Source organism: Lepidochelys kempii, chromosome 2 (genome assembly GCF_965140265.1).
Source record: "Lepidochelys kempii isolate rLepKem1 chromosome 2, rLepKem1.hap2, whole genome shotgun sequence".
NCBI classification, from domain to species: Eukaryota; Metazoa; Chordata; order Testudines; family Cheloniidae; genus Lepidochelys; species Lepidochelys kempii.
This window is the reverse complement of record NC_133257.1, coordinates 12,038,858-12,062,557: the sequence shown is the minus strand read 5'-3', so window position 1 is coordinate 12,062,557 and position 23,700 is coordinate 12,038,858. Positions and strand designations below refer to the sequence as shown.

General features: G+C 47.2%; 1 protein-coding gene across 1 annotated transcript in view; it reads right to left on the bottom strand.

Annotated features, from left to right (window-relative positions):
• Window positions 1–21,650: 21,650 nt before the first annotated feature.
• Window positions 21,651–23,700, bottom strand: part of LOC140906332 (uncharacterized) — a 79,122-nt gene continuing 77,072 nt past the window's right edge. Inside the window, exon 38 of the mRNA XM_073330057.1 lies at window positions 21,651–22,930. Within this exon, the coding sequence (XP_073186158.1) occupies window positions 22,743–22,930 (188 nt within the window). The 3' untranslated portion in view covers window positions 21,651–22,742. The remainder of the gene's footprint in view (window positions 22,931–23,700) is intronic.

Here is a 23,700-nt window from a genome sequence, read left to right as displayed (position 1 = left end):
AGCAGAGCTGCCCCCAGCAGCTGCGCAGAAGTAAGAGTAGCAATAATGCAACCTCCCTGCAATAACTTTGCAACCCCCAAAGCCCCCTTTTGGGCCGGAACCCCCACAGTTACAACACCTTGAAATTTCAGATGTACGTATCTGAAATCATGAACTTTACTATTTGTACAATTCTATGACCATGAAATCGACCAGCATGGACGTGAATTTGGTAGGGCCCTAGAGTCTATCAAGAAAACCTTCGAGCCACCCAGGCTGCAGTGGAGACAGGGCTATGTTCCTGGTGCCTATCGCTTTCTCCTAACGACATGCTAGTTACACCGTAGCACCGTTCAGAAGGACGGCAATTGCACAGGAATTCCTGCGAAGGCTACAGCCCTGCTCTCGGATCTCGCCTACACGTGCTGCAGGCAGAGCTCTCCTTGACGTCAGTGGAAGGACCACCAGGGGACTGAGGATGCCGCAGGCACAGAGCAGGGTCCCAGCGCAGGCCACGTAGCTCAGCTTTCCCCGAGCTCCTTCTGCTTTTCCACCCACCTTCTCATTCTGCATTTGAATGGAATGCATGTGGAAAGGTGCCAGATTGACAGAGGGCTTCTCCTCTGAGACCAGGCACATCGGCCCTGCCAACGTGGACCTGCAGGGAATCACCTCCGGGCTTATTCAGTCCTAGGCGTCCCTGCTGGGGCTGCCAGCCAGGCTGATAATACAGAGTTGTAGCGTGATGTGGACAGTTGTCCCCTGGAAACTCAGCTGAGAGCAACAAACTCTGTTTGCCTCGGCCACAAGACAACTATTAAATAGCAAAGAGCTAGTGAGCAACTACAGCATCTTGTCTGATCCCCCCTCGCTTTCTCTACAGTCACCTGGAGGTAAAAGGTGGAAGCTCTTTACTAATCCCCAGTGCAATCCAGTCCCTCTTCCCCGTATCTTGATAACAATGGCCCTAGGCCTGTGACCACTTACACACCAGCTTAACTTCACACACGTGACCAGCCCCATTATTCGAGTGCATAAAGTTAAACATGCCGGTATGTGTTTGCAACATCAGTGTCCATCTCTTGACACACTGCTCATCTCTAGAGCTAGATGTGTGAGTTTGTGTAGATCTGAGTGTGTACCCAGAGAGAGAGAGACAGACAGAGACATGCACGTGCCTACATGCAAAATGCAGCAGCCTCGAATAAGTGCCAAACACAATTGTCAGTTTGGGTTTTGCATATGAAAGCAAAGATTTTTCATACAATTTTGGAAATTTGGTAAAAGGGGGGATTTTACCATTTCTGACAGAAAACACTGCTGGGGGGTGTTGTTTGTTTTAAGGTAGAGGGAATGTTGGACCATACTGTGGACCTTGGCAGGGCACACCCCCCTTCCCATGTCACTTTTGTTTCCACTTTCAGTTTCTCATCAGGATCAGGTCTCAAACCGAACACCTTATATATTTGTACAGCACCTACCACAATGGGGGCCCAACCTGGTTACGGCCTTTATGCAAAAAAAAAAACATTTAAATGTTAATAATAAAAACAATAACCTTAAAAGAGAAACAAACTTGAAGCAAGTGCAGACAACAGTGTACAAGTGTAACATGCTCTCTGCAAAGAAATACCGCTTAATAAACAGGTAGGTATATTCTGTGCCAATTAACTTTCTCAGTGGTCTTTGGGCCTAGTCCCACATAGAGCAAACGACAGCAATCTAGTCTGGAAGTCATAAAGACACAGGTAACAAGACAGGGTCTGCCTCTGAGAAGGAAGGGTCACTAGCACCGGACCAGAAACAAGAATTGGCTGCTCTTGCTACCTGGCCATCCAGGAGCAGCTGAAGTCCAACAGCAATATGTGTGAGCAAAGTGTACAGTAGCAAACACCCCCCGCCCCAGGCAGATGGTTGGCCTTGAGCAGCTACTAGTTTTTTGCCTCTGTCATATCTCACGCTATGAAAACAGATGCAAAGGACAATGCCGTAACTGTCAAGGGTAGTGCTGCTGAAAAGGGTTGGATTAACCGCCTCAGAGAACACACATATCTCTGCTCACCTGAAAAGGCCCCTTCTCTTGGTAGGACAGCGCACAGATCCGTTGGTTTTCTCTGTGGTTTTCCCTGAGAGACCTGCAGCCAGTTACATGGGCGTCAGCAGACAGGGTCCCAGCCAGTTTTCTGCACAGCCCCCCGAAAGCTAGCAAGCAGGCTAGGAAAGCTTAGCGTCCGAGCGACAGGAATAAGCGCATCCCTTCTGCAGCTGGGCTGTTTCAGTTTCTGCTCTGCAGCAAGAAGAGTCTGGGAAAGGGCCACAGTAGCTGGGGAGGTAGGATAAACACTGGCTGTTTTTTCCAGAGCCTGGGCCACACCCTTCCTACCAGGGATTGACAGATCTAGCTCTGCTTCCGCAGTTGTGACCAGGGGTAAAGACCCCATTGTAAGGGACACATCAGTTCCCCTGCTCTAGGGTCGCCATCTTTGAGGTGCAAAAACACCAGGACATCCTAGATGATCCTGAGCACAGGACAGTTGGCAGCGTGCACTGAGCACCTTTACAGATTTCCTGGCACAGCTATCTCAAAAAAAGGGACAATCCTAGGGAAACATGGACAGGTGGCAACCCAGCCCTGCACGGAAGAGTGAAGTGTCTCCATTTGCAAAACAGATACAGGCCAGGCAGTGGGAGGGCAAGTTTTCTTTGCTTCTGCTCTGTTGGGACCACTGCTGCAGGCAAGAGGAGAGCTCAGCCTTTGTCACCAAGCAGCCCTGAGCATGATGCCAAGATCAGCAGCAAGTGTCCATTGTGACAGGGACATTTATTTACAAGACCTTCAGTTGGTACTTAGCCCTTCGCATCTGACTGTGTGGTCAGGTCTGGGAGGGCGTAATTAAGTTCGAACGATCAAATTTAACACATGGGGGAAAGTGAGGCTGAGAGTTTAACTGGGTTGTCCAAGGCCACACAGTCACTGTTGGAGCCAGGCTGAGGTCTCAGGATTTCCCAGCTCCCAGACTTGTGCTCACACTGTTCATTCACCCAGTTCAAACCTGTCTCTCAGAGGCTAATCATTTTGGGTGACTCCTAGCAGCTCCAGCTCAAACTGGCAATAGCTGGCGACAGTGTAAACCTCCCAGCCCACCCAGGTCTCGCTAAACAGAATAGCTTTGCAAAGGTCCAAGACTTACCTTCATCCAGGATCGCTCACTAAATGGGATCCTATGCAGCCATGAGGGCCAGAAAGACCAAAGGAGGGGTTTAAGGTTCCAAACACACAGTCGGTTTAGCAGTGCCTGGCTAGCACAGAGACTTTCACTTACTCCATCTGGGCTTTTATTTTGACTCAGCGTGTTTTCCCCCTCTGCATTTTCTTGCTGCCTGAAATGTACCAGGAAGGTTTGTTTGTATGGAGGTGGGGAGGAAAACGTATTTCCCTGTTTGCCTAAGGCAGCAAAAAAGCCTCTTGCCAACCCTGGGGACCTTTAACATACACTTGAAATCCTCACCATGAAACATTCTGTTTATTTAAGCACTGTTTACTGACTATCACTTAGCCTGTGGCCTGTGGCCAGCAAAGCACTCAGTGGAGATTTCCATCCCTTCCTGTGGCTTATGGTGCTCTTTACTATACATGCTAGTTAGACTCGCACTGTAATGTCGTGTGGAAAATGAGGTGGCATTTGTTCCATGGTTCATCCCTTTGTTCCTAGCACACTCTGATTTCCAGGTTCAGGGATCCTTCTTGGGCTGCAACCTACTGATGCTGCCAGCACATTGATCACATACTGTAATTAAATGCACAGACCATGTGACTTGCACCTACAATATCCCCACACAACACAAACCAACACCCACCTGAACTGAATAACCCACTCCAAAGACACACCCACCTGGACAACCACACCTGCGAAACAAACCATCACAAACACACACACTGCACAAGCACACGTCATGTCACACAAACCACCATACACCGTATAAACTAACACACGACATACACACATACAAGAAAAGCCGATACATAAACACCCCAAACACAACACCCCCCCCCACACACACACACTAACAAACCACATCACATGCGGCAGGCTTGTCTACAAGGCAAGTTACTGTGAGAAGGGTGAGAATCTACACCGCACTCACTACGCAGCAGTACATCAAGCCGCCCTCCGGTCCGTCCAGTAATCTGTCTACACAGGAGGTTACTGCGTGGCAAGCTGGTGTGCTGTAGATTAACACCTGGTGTGGTGCTCAGTAACATCCTGTGTAGACAAGCCCTGAGTTATTCTCACACTACCTGGCTCATAACTTACCCAACTAGCCTTGCAGAGGTACCCGGATTTCTTAACATTGTGGACACACAGACTCCTTTCCCGTTGTGCTCGGACCGCTACTTGCAGTGTTCCTTGTCTCCCCAGCATCAGTGCAAACCCACATTTCTCATTCTTGTGGACTATTTGTTACCTTTCGGGCCCTACCAAATTCACAGTCTGTTTTGGTCAATTTCACAGTCCGAGGATTTTAAAAATCATAAATTTCATGATTTTAGCTATTTAAATCTGAAATTTCACAGTGTTGTAATTGTCGGGGTCCTGAACCAAAAAGGAGCTGGGGGGGGTGGGGGGTCACAAGGTTATTGAAGGGGGGGTGCAGTGCTGCTACCCTGACTTCCGCGCTGCTGCTGGCGGCCGTGCCGCCTTCAGAGCTGGGCGGCTGGAGAGCGGCGGCTGCTGGCCGGGAGCCCAGCTCTGAAGGCAGAGCCGCCGCCAGCAGCAGCGCAGAAGTGAGGGTGGCCTGGTAAGGTGTTGCCACTCTTACGTCTGTGTTGCTGCTGGTGAGGTGCTGCCTTCAGAGCTGGGCGCCCGGCTCTGAAGGCAACGCAGAAGTAAGGGTGGCAATACTACGAACCCCCTGCAGCTCCCTTTTGGGTCAGGACCCCCAGTATGAGAAATGCTGGTCTCCCTTGTGAAATTGGTATAGTACAAGGTAAAAGCACACAAAAGACCAGATTTCATGAGGGGAGACCAGATTTCACGGTCCGTGATGTGTTTTTCCATGGCTGTGAATTTGGTAGGGCCCTAGTTATCTTTGATATATGAACTATGAGGAAGATTTTGCAAAGGCTCAGAGAGCAGGTAGGCTCTCAACACCCATTGACAATCAAAGGGAATTGGGCATGTAACTACTATTTGTACCTTTGGAAAACTTCTCATATCTTGACACCTGTAAGGAATAGGTACCTGGGGAGGGCAGCTCTTTTAATTCTTGATACATCCATTGTTTTGTCTGGCATTTAGTTACAGCAGTGACAGGCACCATAGAAAACCCTTAGCTAAATAGTCTAGATTCATAACTTGCAAGGCCAGAAGGGGCATTTGGCCTGCAATGTGCAGGAGGCCAGACAAGATGATCACGATGGTTCCTTCTGACCTTAAGGTCTGTGAGTTTATTATGAGCATCTTGTCTGACCTGCTGTGTCATGCAGACCAGGGAATTTCACCCAGAACTTCTGGCTGACAGAAAGACCAAGCAACAGCGACTCACCACATCCCTAGGTGAGCTATTCTAATAGTTAATTACCCTGACTTAAAAATATGCCTTCTATCTCTAGCTTCTATGTTTATTTATGTGGTTATTGTGCAGCAATTTCAATTAAAATCCTTTATACTTCATTGAGAGATTTGCTCTCCCAGACAAAGGTCCATCTGAAGCACAGTGGGGAGCGGAGGGAGTACATGCGCAACTCCCATTTATGCTGTGTCAGCTTTCAAAATGTCCCCGCCACACCATGGAAGATGTCTCAGTCTTTCCATCAGGGGCCCATGCACTGGCAGTGTGCCGTTCTCTGATATTGAGACTAGATGTTTTAATGAGCACAGGCAAAGAAAATGAGCTGAGCAACAATTCATATCACAAAACAAATACAGGACGAGCACTTTGGGATTAGATTTTAATATCTTCTTAATGACAGCACCGTGAGCTAATGATTGCTCTGTGCAACTTCGCCATTTAGATAGACACTGACATAATTATGTTATAGATCAAGTTCTGTGTCTTCCAACTTTTGGAAGTGAGATTCCCCAGAGCCCTTTGCAAACAGGCTAGAGAGGAGGAAGCATTTTGTAAGTAGGGATTTTCCTGCCCTTCTGGACAGCATAGTTCACTCGCTCATAGCAGCTCAGCTCAAAGAGTTGACTTGTCTCCCCTTGGATTGATCTCCCAAAATTTCTCCTGGCCCCTAAAGGCTGAAGACCTACAGTAATGCTACTGGACCTGTTTGTTAGGAGCAATCAAGTTTCTGTACTCAAGGCACATCATGTTCTCCCTGCCAGCCGTACGCACACAACTGCCATTGACTTCAGTGGAGTTCCATGCATGGCGCTGATGGGATAATTGGGTCCCAGGATTGTCATCTGAGTTTACAGGTGCAGGACAGACAGAGAGAGAGAGAGCTGAATGGATTTGAAAACTGATTCCCTTTCTCTTTGGTTTCTCGATCTATCAAGCAGGAACCTTTTGTGAGCCCTAATGCTGTGAACCTACTTCCATTGCAGCCAATGGCAAAACTTGAATTGAATGGTGCCAGAAATTAGCAAAAGAAATAAAGTCAGCTTGGCCAAGTCCTAATAATGTGATGGGCCATTGGAAAGTCATTGGTATAATCACTTTCCAAGGACCAGAGCAGAAGGGCTTCTAAGGGATCTTAGAAGCCCTAGCTGGGATGATTTAGTTGGGGATTGGTCCTGCTTTGAGCAGGGGGTTGGACTAGATGACCTCCTGAGGTCCCTTCCAGCCCTGATATTCTATGATTCTATTATTAGCATTTATATATCATGATGCACACTAATAGACAGGCCACCATGTAGTGCTGACATGCTGCTACACTGAATCATGTTAACATAGCATCAGTGTGAAAGGGCCAGATGAAGTATTGCCTGGCAGGGACTAGGGACAGATTCAGTGTCAGTGAAGAACAAAAGTCAGCTCACACTAAGAATGTCAGAAATTGTCTCTTTAGCATCCAGAAGGAATTTCAGCATTAACTCAAATTATCACACGCTCCTTCTCTGCTATAGAGAGAGCAGAATCATCAAGCTGAGGTTTAATGTCCAAGCATCCCTGTTTTAAATACTGTATCTATGCTCCTTGGGCCCACATGTTCAAATCCCAGCAGGACTGGCTCCGCCTTTCACCTGCCATGCATTGCTCTCACAGTTGGGCCTTGGCCAGGTGACAAGTTCAAGAGGGAGGCGAGAAAGGAAAGCTCAGAAAAGGAAATCAACATCCTGAAGAAAGCGAGAGGGTTTGGGAAGAAAAGAATCAAAGATAAAAAAAGAATGATAGAGGAACTAGACTAAGGGAAAACGTGAAATACTGATAAAACTGAAGAAAGGTTGGAACAAAATTTAGGAAAAAGCATGGAGGACTGGGAGAGTCAGCAATACAGCTAAAAGGGAGATGCAGTAAGTTTTTAAAGTATATGACATTTCTGGATCAGTGATGGTTAAGTGTTTCTAGTTTAAAACATCTGAACACTTCCCCAGGTTTGGTTGGGGCAAAATCCTTCTGACAGCGCCGGATGCTCTAAATCCACCTCCTTTTCTTTTTGAGTGATACACAGGGTCTGTGAATGTCCCTGCTTATGGCGGACACCCCAGAGGACATCCTGGAATTGACAGTGTGTGGCAGGCTGCCTGTGGTGCCCACAGCCAGAAGCACATTACACAGGGTGAGGATCACTGGCATTGGGGCTGCCCGGAGGATGGAGCAAAATGGGCAGTTTGCCTTAGCCCTCTGTTTGAGAAGGCCAGCAAACCAAGTGGCATTGCAAGCTGGCGCATAGGGATCACAGCACCACTCAGGTTTGGACCGTCAAGTCTGGCCTGTTCACCACTCCGTCTCCATTGACAGAGGAGCAGATGGGCCAAACCTGAACACCGCTGCGACCCTGTATGCCAGATCACAGCACCCAGAATGGGGTGCTTAACTCAGCCTCGCAGGGCAGGAGCCACCACTGCGGGGTCAGTGTGGGGTGGGCTCATCCTCCCATCAAGTGGAGTCTGAGCATGGCACAGACTCGGCTGGTGAAATGCTGGGCCAGCAGCTGCAGAGCGGATGGCTCCACAGGGATTGGTGGTGATGCCTGGCATCTCCCCGACTCACATGGTACATGTGTGTATCAGGAGAAAAATTTCTGGGGACACCCCTGCAGGCTGCTGCACTTGCACAGAGACCCACTGACTTCATTCCACGGTAAACATCTGATGAAGTGAGCTGTAGCTCACGAAAGCTCATGCTCAAATAAATTGGTTAGTCTCTAAGGTGCCACAAGTCCTCCTTTTCTTTTTGACTTCATTGAGATGCTCTGTGAACACTACAGTCTGTCCGAGCACTAGTGATTGCGGGGTCAAAGCATAGGTTGTTAATTTAGAGTGGGATTTTCTAAAGCAGGTAAATGAATTACAGGCACATGTCCCATTGAAGGTCATAGGGCCTGGTGCATCTAAATCACTTAGGCCCAGATCCACAAAGGTATTTAGGCTTCTAACTTTGTGTCCAATATTTATGGAAAGTTGTGATGCCTTGTGTGTTCATTGGTAGATGCAAGAAGATGAGAGGCCAGTCTTAATTACCTGGCCTTTGCTGTGTCACAGGCATAATTTTACTATGCACAGAGGCTGTTCGTGTAACTTTAGGTGTCTTTACGTACTAACATGTGGAATCAGAGATGGGCCACAAGTGGTACCTCAAACACAAACCCCTTCAAATTTCTGGGTGGGGATGGGATTTGAATATTCAGATCTCATCCCTGTGATTCTGGTTACACATTGGATCCCACACTGGAAAAGGCCAAATCAAGATAGGATGGATAAATGGACACAAATCAGACATCATAAATGGTAACGTACAAAAGCCAGTAGGAGAAGACTTCAGTCTCCCTGGACATTCAATAACAGATCTAAAAGTAGCCACCCTTCAACAAAAAAACTTCAAAAACAGACTTCAAAGAGAAACTGCAGAGCTACAATTCATTTGCAAACTTAACACCATTAATTTGGGCTTGAATAGGGACCGGGAGTGGCTGGCTCACTACAAAAGCAATTTTCCCTCTCTTGGTATTGACACCTCCTCATCAATTATTGGGAGTGCACCACATCCACCCTGACTGAATTGGCTCTGTCGGCACTGGTTCTCCCTCCTCTTCATGGGTCTATATATTTATAGACTGTATCTGTAATTTTCACGCCATGCATCTGAAGAAGTGGGTTTTTTACCCACGAATGCTTAGGCCTCAATAAATCTGGTAGTCTTTAAGGTGCCACTGGACTCCTCATTTTTATAGGATGGAGTTGAAATCTTGCAAGATTTTGGTAGCACCTAAACCAAATCCAAGGCTTGATTTGGCCTTAAACCCTACCCTAAAGCTCAGTCTAAATCTAATCCAGGTCCAGATCTGAACAAAGGCTCTTCTGCCCATTTCTACCTATATCCTCACTATACGCAAGCAACTAACCAGTGCATGTTACTGTTATTATTTACATACCATCCCACGTGTGTCTGACACCATGTCCTTAGAATTAGATGTAATTCGTTTCTCCAAGCGGGACTTTTGGCAATAACATTTCCAGAGACATCTACGCAACAGCAAACCACAGAGAGCTCATCAACCCCTGAAATAATTTTAGGAGTGTGTATACTTAATTGGGGTATAAAGATTACCATACCCTAAAACAGAGATGCAGTATCAAGCTACACAGAGACCTTTTCCATATCAAACCCATTTTGCATGTTGATTCTGTTTATATGCTGTAAATCCCTCACAGCAGTTTCGTGGCAAATAACCCCTAGCATCTATTCCTCTAACGCCCTATAGGGTGAAGCAAAGTACTCCCTGATCTCTTCTGGGCCTCTGCTACACACTTCCGGGGGTGGACGTACCAGCGGATTCCCCTCAAAATTACACGAACAGTAATTATATCCCCAGTCCAAGTTGACCAGCTCACCAAAATTTTCAGGAAGGGCCCTTAGGTGGTTGTAGCCCAACCACAGGGTGAGCAAGTTTCTTAAAAGACACACATTCCCTGGCAGCTGCTCAAGAGAGTTGAACAGCAGCAGCAACGTCTCCAGCTTCTGTAGATGCTGAATGTCGGGAGGAAGGGTACTTATTTGGTTATCGCTGACATCCAAAAAAGCGAGGTGTCTGAGCTGGCAGAGCTGGGCGGGCAGTTCCGTGAAGTTGTTGTTGGCCAGATGCAGGCTGTGTAGCTTTTCCAGGCCACCGATTTCTGGTGGCAGGGAGGTCAGGCTGTTGTTACTGAGGGTGAGTCTCTCTAAGTTGCTCAAGGTGCCAATCTCAGCAGGGATCTCCTTCAAGTTGTTGGAGTCCATGTAAAGAAGGGTTAGGCTCCTCAGGTGGCTGATTTCTCGGGGGATTACCTCCATCCTGTACCTCAGGCAGCTCTCTCTTTCCGGGCTCATCTCCAGGACTTGGAGGCCTTCCAAGCCAAAGACCCTCAGAGGCACCGACACCAGCTCCTTGCCTTCTATTTTGAGTTTCCGCTGCCCTTCAAACTTAGGGTCGTGCTCTGTGAGATACTTCCACTGCATGTCAGTGCAGGGATTGAGAGAAGCAAAGATGCGAGCTGATTTCATTCTTCCACCACAAGCGGATCTGGGGGCACAGAGAGAAATAAGATCCTTTCTGGAGTGTTACATTCTCCAGAGACAACCACTGTGATTCTTTATCGGCCTGGCCTCCGCCTCCATTGCTCTTTCTTCTCCACCAGGCAAGTTAACAACACAAATACTGAGTGTTCAGGTTGCTCAGCGACATCCATTAAGTAAACACGTCTTCCTGGTCAGCTGGATTTCTGCCCTTTGATCACGTCTTCTGGCAGTGTGCACATAGCCACGCCCACAAAAGGGGCACTGCCTCCTCGGAGTTTGTGCTGTTCGTCTAACTCAGGGAGCCATGGGAAAACTTGTGTCTCACTTTAGAAAGCAAAACTGAAACCCTACATCTACACCCCCTAGCCGCTCTCACTGTCATCACTTCTAGCTGTATGTTTTACTAGGCAGATGCTCCGAGACAAACCTAGGTACTGACCCAAAGCCCACTGAAGTTAATAAGAGTTGCACTGACTTCACTAGGCTCTGGATCCGGCCCTGAGCTGCCTGCCACCGCACTTTCCCCTTCTGTAAGAGGAACGATAATAGTTGCCCTCCGCACAATTGTTTTGGAAGCGGCATTCATTAATGTCTGTACAGTGCTCTGAGACCTCGGGGTGGAAGTGTCTATGGAAATGCAAAGCATCTGGATTGTTAGGGGTGGGCCCAACGGTCCACGTTTGTGATGTCAAAGGTAAGAGGATGACACAGTAGGTGGGTACAAGGAAAATAGACACCAATTTCTGATTGTTCCCATTTAACATAATCCCCACAGCACTGTCTTTTGAAGGAACAGCAGAGCTTTTGTTTGGAGCAAATTCAAACAGATTTGGGAAAGTCTAATAGAGAACATAGTTGGGACGGGGAGGGGCACAATAACTTGGAAACATAACATATACCTGAAGCAAAAAGAGCCGAAGAGAGATTCTTATTTGTAAGTGAAACTTCCAAACTGGAAATGCTGGCTCTCACAACTATCTGTACAAATGAGACTCAAAGTAAATAGTAGCCAGCTTTTACCACAAAGCAATGAAGCAGGCATTACAATGGGAGCCATTTCACTCAGCCCAAAGCCACCCGGCAGTATGATGTTCAGAAAAAAGGACATTTCCAAAAATGCAGTGCTTGTGTAATAATATATATCACAATACGGTCGCTGTGTAGCCTTCTCTATGCTTAGATGGGTCTGTGTCTCAGAATCTGGTTCCTTCTGTTGGTATTTCACAGATAGTCTAAGCAGCAACGATCCAATTTTTTGGTTTGTATGTCTGGGCAGAGTTCATCTTCAGACACCTGTCCTAATCACCCATCCTAACCAAGAGATTGACTTTGGGCTCTCACTTGCAAGGTCTGTGTTTTAGGAACATTGGGCAGAGGCCTGGCAGGGACTTCCTGAATCATTGAGTCCAGTCCCTTGCTATCACAGGCCACCCCATCCTATAATCCTGTTCATAAACGTCTCAAAATCCATCTTGAAACTAATTAAATTGCCCCCACTACTCCTATTGGAGGCTGTTCTGTGCTTCACTTGTCTGATGGTTAGAAACCTTCTAAGTTCCAACTTAAATTTCTTCGTGACTAGTGTATGCCCATTTGCTCTTCTGCCAATTTTGTTTTTTAGCTTAGAAAGCTCTTCTGCTTCCCTGCTGTTTACTCAGCTGATGTATTTATAGACAGCAGTTACATTCCTTTGGCCTGCATTTCGCAAAGCTAAGCAAGCCAAACGCTGTTACCCTCCTTTCCACAGTATGCATCCGATGAAGTGAGCTGTAGCTCACAAAAGCTCATGCTCAAATAAATTGGTTAGTCTCTAAGGTGCCACAAGTACTCCTTTTCTTTTTGCAAATACAGACTAACATGGCTGTTACTCTGAAACCTCTCAAAAGATAGGCTCTCCATTCCCCTGATCATCCTAGTAGCCTTCTTTGTACCTGTTCCCATTTGAAATCAAGGTGGAAGGCCCCATCTGCCTTTAGGGGTCTACTGTCACCTGCAGACCATGCTTCGCCTTCATAAGAATGGCCATAGTAGGTCAGAACAGAGGTCCATCTAGCCCAGTACCCTGTCTTCCGAGAGTGACCAATGCCAGGTGCCCCAGATGGAATGAACAGAACAGGTAATCATCAAGCGATCCATCCCCTGTGGCCCATTCCCTGCTTCTGGCAAACAGAGGCTAGGGACACCATCCCTGCCCATCCTGGCTGATGGCCATTGATGGACCTATCCTCCATGAATGTATCTAGTTCTTTTTTGAACCCTGTTATAGTCTTGGCCTTCACTACATCCTCTGGCAAGGAGTTCCAGAGGTTGACTGTGCCTTGTGTGAAAAAATACTTCTCTTTGTTTGTTTTAAACCTGCTGCCTATTAATTTCATTTGGTGACCCCTAGTTCTTGTGTTATGAGAAGGAGTAAATCAGCCTTCAGGCTGATTAAGTACTCCTTAGGAATCTTGCACCCTTCTTGTTCCCATGCACTTTTGTCAGATTGTCATTGTGTGCTCCCCACACAGCTTTCGTGAGCCCAAGTGTAATGAGGGCTTGCACAGAGGCAACTCTTTTGGCAAACAATTCCATGGGTGATGCCCAAAGATGGGATGCAGCTCTGTCGTTCTTAGCCATGTCGGTTCTGCAGGGCTAAGAGCACTAAAAATGTGTTTCAGTCTCTAAAGGGTGAAATGCACTCTCCTGTGCAGGGAGCCAGTGCAGCGTCTTATGTCCCAATTAAACCCTCTTTTCATAGAATCATAGAAGATTTGAGTTGGAAGAGACCTCAGGAGGTCCTCTAGTCCAACCCCCTGCTCAAAGCAGGACCGACCCCCACTAAATCATCCCAGCCAGGGCTCCACCCTCATGGTGGCCCCAAGTCTTTTTCAAGCCGGGGCCTTAAAAACCTCTAAGGATGGAGATTCCACTACCTCTCTAGGTAACCCATTCCAGTGCTTCACCACCCTCCTAGTGAAATAGTTTTTTTCTAATATCCAACCTAGACTTCCCCCATGCAACTTGAGACCATTGCTCCTTGTTCTGTCATCTGACACCACTGAGAATAGCCAAGCTCCATCCTCTTTGGAACCCCCCTTCAGGTAGTTGAAGGCTATGATCAAATCCCCCCTCACTCTTCTCTTCTGCAGACTAAATAAGCCCAGTTCCTTCAGCCTCTCCTCTTTAATCTTGTGTCCCAGCCCCCTAATCATTTTGGTTGCCCTCTGCTGGACTCTCTCCAGTTTGTCCACATCCTTTCTGTAATGGGGGGCCCAAAACTGGACGCAATACTCCAAATGTGGCCTCACCAGTGCCGAATAGAAGGGAATAATCACTTTGCTCGATCTGCTGGCAGTGCTCCTACTATTGCAGCCCAATATGCCGTTAGTCTTCTTTGCAGCAAGGGCACACTGTTGACTCATAGCCAGCTTCTCGTGCACTGTAATCCTCAGGTCCTTTTCTGCAGAACTGCTGCTTAGCCGGTCGGTCCCTAGTCTGTAGCGGTGCATGGGATTCTTCCTTCCTAAGTGCGGGACTCTGCACTTGTCCTTGTTGAACCTCATCAGACTTCTTTTGGCCCAACCCTCCAATTTGTCTAGGTCACTCTGGACCCTATCCCTACCCTCTAGAGTATTTACCTGTCACCTCAGCGTAGTGTCATCTGTGAACTTGCTGAGGGTGCAATCCATCCCATCATCCAGATCATTAATGAAGCTGTTGAACAAAACTGGCCCCAGGACTGACCCCTGGGGCACTCCACTTGCTATTGGCTGCCAAGCAGACATCGAGCCATTGATCAATACCTGTTGAGCCTGACGATTTAGCCATCTTTCTATCCACCTTATAGTCCATTCGTCCAATCCATACTTTTTTAACTTGCTGGCAAGAATACTTTTGTCTGACATGGCTCTCTACAAAGAAGTGAATTTCATCCTAAGCACCTCTGAAAACACACACATAGCAGATCTCTTAAGAAAACACCATTTTCACTGAGTCCCTTTTAGAGCAGAACCACATTTTAAATCAGATGAGAAGATCTGTGAATGATTTGCAGTTGGTACTAATGCTGGGTGTCACTGTATAACTGAAGTTATGCTCCAAGTTAGGGAGTTGTTTCAGCATCTCTGGTCAGAACAAACCTGACTATAGGGGGCAGTATGGCTCCACTAGGCATGTCATGACCTGATCCCTATTTATCTTAGGTACTTATATGGCTTTCTCTATTACCTTCACATCTGAATACCTCAGAGACGCATGGACTATAAGGCCAGAAGGGACCGTCGTGATCATCTAGTCTGACCTCCTGCACATTGCAGGCCAGAGAACCTTGCCCACCCACTCCTGTAATAAACCCCTAACCTCTGGCTGAGTTACTGAAGTCCTCAAATCATAATTTAAAGACTTCAAGTTACAGAGACCCCCACCATTTACACTAATCTAAACCTTCAAGTGACTCAGGCCCCATGCTGCAGAGGAAGGCAAAAAAAAAACACCCCCAGGGTTTCTGCCAATCTGACCCAAGGGAAAAGTCGTTCCTGACTCCAAATATGGCAATCAGTTAGACCCTGAGCACGTGGGTGAGACCCATCAGCCAGACACCTGAGAAAGAATTCACTGTAGTAACTCAGAGCTCTCCCCAGCTAGTGTCCCATCACTGGCCATTGGATATACTTACTGCTAGCAGTCAGAGATGGCTACATGCCATTATGGGCTGTCTCGTCATACCATCACCTCCATAAACATATCAAGCTCAGTCTTGAAGCCAATTAAGTTTTTTACCCCCACTGCTCCCCTTGCAAGGCTGTTCCAGATCTTCTCTCCTCCAGTGGCTAGAAATCTTCATCTAATTTCAAGACTAAACTTGTCGATGGACAGTTTGTATCTATTTCTTCTTGTGGCCACATTGGTGCTTAACTTAAATAACTCCTCCCCCTCCCATGTATTTATCACTCTGATGTATTTATAAAGAGCAGTCTTATCTCCACTCAGCCTTCTTTTGGTTAGGCTAAACAAGCCAAGATCTTTGAGTCTCCTCTCATAAGGTAGATTCTCCATTCCTGGTGCTCATCCTAGCAGCCCTTCTCTGAATCTGTTCTAGTTTGAATTCATCTTTCTTAAACATGGGAGACCAGAACTGCACAGAGTATTCCACATGCGGTCTCACCAGTGCCTTGTATAATGGTACTAACACTCCCTATCTCTACTGGAAATACCTGGCCTGATGTATCCAAACTGCATTGGCCTTTTTCACGGTTGCACCACATTGGCGACTCATCTTCATTCTCTGATCAACCAGTACACCCAGGTCTTTCTCCTCCTCTGTTGCTTGCAACTGACATGTCCTCAGCTTATAGTAAAAATTCTTGTTCTTAGTCCCTAAATGCATGACCTGGCACTTTGCACTATTACATTTCCTGCCATTGCTATTATTCCCGTTTATCATCCAGATCTTCTTGTATGATATTCCGGTCCTCCTCCGTATTGACAATACCTCCTGACTTTGTGTCATCCGCAAATTGTATTAGCACATGCCCACTTTTTTTGTGCGAAGGTCAGTAATAAAAATATTAAATAATATTGGTCCCAAGACTGATCCCTGAGGCACTGCACTACAAACCTCTCTCCAGCCTGCTAGTTCACCTTTCAGTATCACCCATTGTAGTCTCCCCTTTAATGAGTTCCTTATTCACCTTTCAATTCCCATATTAATCCCCATCTTCTGCAATTTAACTAATATTTCCCATGTGGAACTGTATCAAATGACTTACTGAAATCCAGATAAATAAGATCGACTGCATTTCCTTTGTCTAAAAAATCAGTTATCTTCCCAAAGAAGATATAATCTTCAGCGTATTGATCATCCCAATGAGAACTGAAGCACAGAGACCAAGTGACATGCCAGAGGAAGCCTGTGGTAGCACAGAAAATTTAATCCAAGTCTTCTGAGTCCCAGGCTAGCACTTTGCCCACTGCACCATCCTTCCTGTCTACCGAGGCCGATGGTCTTAGAGTCAGGGGCACCTCCCATCTGGTCTTGTGCTCAGCATGTGGATCCGAGTTAGACACTGTCGCGTTGGAAAACCCAAAATAATTGAGTTTACTCCTCTCAAAGGGCTTGTTTGGTTTTTGAACACACACATTTCCAAAAGAACAAGCAGAGCAGCTGGTCCACTTTAAATAGTTTAATAATCCCACATTAACAACAAGGGGGAAAAATAAGCTCAGTAAAATAGCACCATGAGACTGAATTGAAAGGAACCATTCACAAACGTCAGGAAGGGAAAATAATTGAACAACAACTAAAGCGTCAGTGAAAAACTAATTCAGGCTGAACAGCTTAACCCAGAAAAAAAAATCCTTTAAATAATTTAACACACACATTTATTTCCCCCAGGCGATGCTGAGGTTTCCATTTGATAGGCAAAAAAAAAAAAAGTTTGGAATAATAGCCCATTTATTATGATCGCAATAATTTATACACAATTTCAAAAAGCACTGATGCCATAAAATGCACATACGCTTAGCATCCCCTTTAACATATAAATAAAATGCCGTGTGTGTCCCCAGTGCTATTTAAACAGCATAGCCCTCCGGCCTCTCTTTTGTAATGCAGGACTGCATGGGCGGGGGGCGCTCCTGAGTATAAACACCAGCCTGCTGGGCAGACGGTGTAAGAGCCTAGCACATGGCTGGAGCGCAGCGTGCCTAGATCTCAGCGCGCTTTACTAAGGAGCGTATCACCAGTCCCAGTTTAGAGCTCGAGGTGCCAAGAGGTTCAGGCAAGAAATGTCAGAGCTGGGTGCCGAACGTTCGGCACCTAAACTAGTGGCTGATCCTGCCAACCCCTACGCACTTGCTTAACTTTAAGCACCGTGAGTGGCCTGATGGACTTCAAGAAAACCACAGGCATAGGTTTTAGCAGAACTGGGGCCTAAGCGCTCTCCCCAGGGGCACTAGGGGCAAGCAGCACCTCAGGAAATCTATTATTTAGGTGCCCCAATGAGGCTTTAGGGGCCTACTTTTAAGTAGCCATTTTCAACCTAGGCCTGCTCCTATGGCGACTGATGTCAACAGACAGGCCCCCGTTGACCTCCCTGGGCACTGGATCAGGCCCTTTGTGCGTCTGTGGCAGACCCAGGTCTTCTAGCTCCAGTCCTGGGCCAAAGCTCCCTGTCTATGATACTTTTCTGGTACTTGGGCTACTGGAGACAGGCTGAGCTGCTTCCTGAGCTGTGTAAATGGCTTTCAGTGACCAGCAAGAAGGAAGTCGGCTTGACAGAAAGCTCTGGGAATGGAACCGAGCGGCCACAAAGCCAGCTTAGGGTGGGAGCAGGGGACCAGAATGAGAAAGGAACCCGCAGGGGCTCCCCTTTCACTCTTCAGTGCCTTAATGGCCAGCGCATGGATGCTTATTAGGACACAGTCAAGGTTTATAAGCCAAATTCCACGGATCTGAAAACCAGATGCTGGCAGAGCTTCCCTTTTAGGACTCCCCCTAGGTGTCTTCCAGCAGGGCACCTTCAGGCACAGGCCAAACAGGCAACCACCTGGGGCCCCCTAGCTAAAGGGACACTGGAGTGATACTGGGGTGCCTCCAGTCACTCAGCGCAGGTTGGACCTGAGCCCCATCACTCCAATACAGTGTCCCTGTTCTTCCTTAGATGTGCAATGGGCAGTTTTTGGCCTTGGATTTGCCAGAATCCTTACTACAGCTGCTGCGGGGCCTTCTCTGGGGCACTGGCACTGTCAAGGGTCCTAAGGCCTGGGTGGGAGCTAAAGGTGCTCACTGAAGCTGATGGAACAGAAATAATTAGGAAACAACCCAGGGGAAGGTGGGGAGGAAGGGAGCAATTTGGCTGGAGCACCAACCCCATCTTCTCCTTGGACACTGATGCCCACAGAGCCATGTCTGGATACATATGTCCCCGTCCAATCCTTCAAGCAATGACCATGGCTTTATCACCAGACTCAAACTGCTCTTCCTTCCAAATCAAGCTGTGCACGTAGTCTGCTCTCATAGCGCATGGACTCGGCCGGGCTTATGCTAAGTCGCATTTGTTTCAGAGCGGCCGTTTTTGGCATGCTGCTGGAATAGGAAACAGCCGCTCTTAGAACGAGTCTAGCAGTTTGAGGGCAGACTGCCTTTAAAGAAGAGAAAAAGGTTGCTTGCAAGAGCCCTTTTAACTAACAGCCACTAAGGGCAAAATCCCGACCTCACTGAAGCCAATTGCAAAACTCTCATGGACTTCAAAGGAGCCAGGATTTAGCCGAAAGAGTTTAGGCTGGAACTCTTGCCTTCTCTATGCAGGCTTTTCTCTCCACAGCATCTGGCCATAGCTCCCAGGAACTGAGGTTGTGTCCATGGACTTAGGGAGGGAGGGCTAGATCTCTCTGGTGACCCAACCTGGCCAGCCGTCTCGACTGGCTTTCATCATTTCTAAATCACAAGCTTTATTCCCGGAGGGGGAGAAAAGGCTGGTTTTACTAAGAAGTGACGCGCTAGTTCACAGGGTGCCGTTAATGCTATGTACCCTTTCCCTTGTCCCCCAGCAGAATTAATGAGCTGTCCCCACATAGGAAGCAACCACTGATATTTTACATGTTTTCCCTTTTCATGAAAGCCACCCCGTCATTTTGGAATTGAGGCCAGGTTGTAGTCACTCTCTAGTGTGGACTGACACCATGATGATGGCAAACTATATTTAAATGATAGAGTACTCGAATGCAGGGTTGCTGGAAGCATGTCTGTCCCAGCAAGACAAGGTGGGTGAGGTAATGTATCTTTTATTGGACCAACTTCTGTTGGTGAGAGAGAGAAGCTTTCAAGCTTACACAGAGCTAGTAGACAGTTGAAACTGAGCAATGTATGTAAGGGAGTTTTTGGAGCTGCAGCAAGTGGTGATAGGAACAGGAAAGAAGCCAAAAGAATTGCTCCTCTGCATTGCTAGGTGTACGGGGCTCTGAGTGAAATCAATAGGAATCTAGCTTAAAATCTGATGGCTAGGTAAGGCCCAGGTAGCAAGGGATTTGGGTGCATGCTTTATTTTTTTTACTTAAGTGCTCTTTGCAGAGGGCAATTGCTCATTTCAGGTCTGTGCATGGGCCACCCAATTCTTCTAATTGCCATGAAAGATGCAGATGTGCCTCTCATTTTAAGAACAGCAGCCTCTTGGCAAACGTGCAGGCAAATTTCCAAGATCAAGAGGCCATGAGAAAAGTAAAAAATCTCATCCCAGCTCAAGCAGTCACTCTTCCCAAGCTCCAAGTGCCCTCAAAATTAGATTCCACTGCATAGTCCCATGGAGAGAAAATGGCCTGAATCTTGTTAAACAAGAACCTTTTTATACATTTCCCATTAACCCAGTGCACAGGATCCTGACTATGTGAAAACCAGTGCTGACTGGTTGTCAGCCATATACAGCATGTGGGTATGTACATCACTAGACATGATTTACAGAGAGTCTGATGAGTTACAGTAGTGACAGCAGTGAAATGTCACATTAGCATGGCCCAGTTAACATGCCCGACTTCTGTGATGTTGATCTGCTGATGCCATGATGTCTTTTGGAAATTATGTCTTGTGCTACCAAGTGCTTTCTTGGGTGTGAAGCGTTCCCACTGGAGTAGGTGAATTGTATCCTAGCCTGGCCTGGCCAGCATGGTGCTGTTAAATACTGTGACCAACATGCCTGTTTGATGTTGAAATATAGACAATAAATGACTGAACTACAGAGGGCTGGCCAATGAAGAAATGCATCAATAAATATGCTCTCGTGACATACTTATAAGCAACAAACCCTTCGCTGCACAATACTTTCACTTTTACTAGTCTTTATAAAGCAAAAGGACACCCACTGGTTATTTGCACAGGGTGACACACTTGCAGTCTACTGAGGAAAGGTTTTTACCATGGTACTAAATCTGTTATTTTTGTTTCATGTTTAATGAAGGGATCCAATGTGTCAAAATCGTTATGTCTGTACAGTGCACGCTGGTTATATGTCTGTGATGGCTCCATGCCCCCAGCTTCTGACGTCTGTTCAGTTTAAATAACTTGTAAGCACATGCAGTTAGGTGAATGTGTGCTCTAAGGATGGATTTTTCAAGAGACCTCCTCCATTTAGGCATCAAAAAAACCTCCCCCGATTTTCAGAAGAGCTCAGCACTCACCAGCAACCATTGAGGGCACTGGAGAATGCCTCACCCTCATTGAGAACAATGTGAGTGGCTGTGTGCTGAGCACCCTTGAAAATCTGGGAACTTCATTCAAGTGCCTTCACAAGAGCTGATTTTTTCTAAAAATCTGGCCCAGGTGATGCTGATCACATTTGAAAATCTGTCCCGTGTGTGTCTGTGTGTGCAGGGGTTTAGAATGAGGAAGGATCTATTGTAGAAGTGACTATCTTCTCAAAACCCAGCCTGGCCCACCCAATTCTTTACTCTCTCTATATATATGTACATCGATTTCTGCAGTCAGGTGACCCCACTGTTTTAGTAGCGAGATTTGGGGGGCAGGTGTTATTGACTTCTACTGAAGACAGCACTCCAGTCTACTTCCCCTTCCAAAAGGCTACCCTGCTTTGCCCATGTCTCTGTGGATCACCAGAAATGGTGGCCTGCAGATCATTCTGGGTTACCTAGGGAGGTGGTGGAATCTCCATCCTTAGAGGTTTTTAAGGCCCAGCTTGACAAAGCCTTGGCTAGGACAGTGGTTCTCAAAGCCGGTCCGCCGCTTGTTTAGGGAAAGCCCCTGGCGTGCCGGACCGGTTTGTTTACCTGCCACGTCTGCAGGTTCGGCCAATCATGGCTCCCACTGGCCGCGGTTCGCCGCTCTAGGCCAATGGGGACTGCAGGAAGTGGCACGGGCCAAGGGACGTGCTGGCTGCCCTTCCCACAGCCCCCATTGGCTTGGAGCAGTGAACCGCAGCCAGTGGGAGCCGCGATTGGGTGAACCTGAGGACGCGGCAGGTGAACAAACCGGTCCGGCGTGCCAGGGACTTTCCCTGAACAAGCGGCAGACTGGCTTTGAGAACCACTGGGCTAGGATGATTTAGTTGGTGTTGGTCCTACTTTGAGCAGGGGATTGGACTAGATGACCTCCTGAGGTCTCTTCCAACCCTAATATTCTATGATTCTATACTATATTTTCTGGCCAGAAGGGACCAAGATAATCACCTAGTCCAACCTTCTACAAACCATAATACCAGCCAATACCTGGAGGATCACTATGTTAACTTTAATGGACGTTGTCCATGCCCTCACTGCAGAGCAGGAATAGAACTCTACCAGCTCAAGATGTCAAGGAGCACGAACTTGCTGGCTGTTTGTAGAGGCATCTCCTTGACAGTATGAGCACAGACCCCAGTTACCAGGAATAAAATCTTTGCCTTTTGGAGTGGAACAAAAGAACATGTACAGGGCATGGGGAAAGCAATTATACTGGAAACAGAATCTCTCTTCATATCATCAGCTCTCCCTTGCCTTGTTTTCAAAGCCTTGCTCATGCCCAGAAAAGCCTATCAAGTGGCTATTTATGATTAAAGTTTGTGTTCTTTATGGGCAAGGAGAACATTACATTTAGTACAGCTGTTCTGGGAAATCCAGCGCTTGTTGTCTGTAACTGATTGTCCCTTGTGAGATGAATGCATTGGAGACTAGCTCTTCATCAGCCTCCCCATGGCATTTCCCCCCCAATGTGTTTCAGCAGCTTGCCCCTCCTGAAGGCTTGTTGCTCACAGTCACAGTGCACTGACATTGTCATATTAGAAGTCTGGAAAAGAACTCACTCAGCTGAACAGAGCTTTTGGCACTCACATGGGTTCTGTATAAACCACAATGGCTATGCTAGGTATTGATATTATATGTAAAAACTTATTTTTAATTTTTTTTAATATGCCCTGATGTTAGAGAGAACAAAACCAAACTCATTTCTCACATCAACAAAAAAATAATAATTAATAATAATCTGACCGACCGGCAGCATTCGTTGGCTTTGATCATCTCAAAGGCCTCCCACAAAGAAACGCAACTAGGAAACAATCCAAGAGCTCCTGGTAGGCATGTTGAATTCAAGTTTCAGAAACCAGTCCGGAGAGAGTCCCCAGGGCTGCCTATGGCCCTTTGATATTACCAGGCCGGGTGGCCAGACTTGCATAGTAAGCACACTGAGAAGGATCGCACTGTCCACTGGCTCCTGGAGGTCCCTGTGGGCCCATGAGGCCTGGCACCCCAGCTTCCCCTTGTGGGCCTGGTGCTCCTGGCATCCCATCTTTGCCATAGCCAGGTTCCCCTGGGAGGCCTGGAATGAAAACAAAGGACCATTATTCCCAGGGTATGACTCAGCAAGGCCACAGCACACGAGCGGGGCCTGACAGCCACACTGGGATCTGGAGGTGACCTTCTGCCGAGCGTGGAGGTGTTTGGCTCAGCCCCATCTCTCCAGGCAATGCCCAGTCTGGGCACTTCCCCGCGTCACTCGTAGCAATGCCTGTACGGGGAGACTTTGGCAAACCAGTAAAGTGCCTGAAGCCACTACGGCTTATTGCTAAAAGCAGCCAAGTCAGCAGACTGTAAATTAGCCAAGTCAGCAGGCTTAGCTTAACCAAGGCGGAGGGTGGGGGGTGTTGGGTGCCACGGAAAGTGCAGCTTGACCCCGCATCCTTCCTGATAAGAATTGTGTTGAAGTTGCTGATACATAGGTCTTAGAAGAGCAGGATGTGCCCCAGGAATGTCTATTGGGGCCTCCAGGCTGCAAACACTGGAAAAACCCACACCTGGTTAATCAATAATCAGAAGGAACCTCTCGCTTGAAACTGCTTACTTACCAAGTTTGCTTTAAGGGACAGGTCATTCTATTACTAATGTATAAATAAGGGGGAAAAGTTTGAGGTGGTGGGACTCTTCAGGACTGGACTCTCCCTCTGGATGCATCTTGTCTTTCCCAGCGGCAGACGGGCTGCCGCTGTGCCACTCGAGAGCCACACTCAGCTTTGGTAATTATTAAGGGTTGGGGGTGTTTTACGAACCTCTTGCGGACATGTGTATAAGTGCTTGAGAATAAATAAAGTT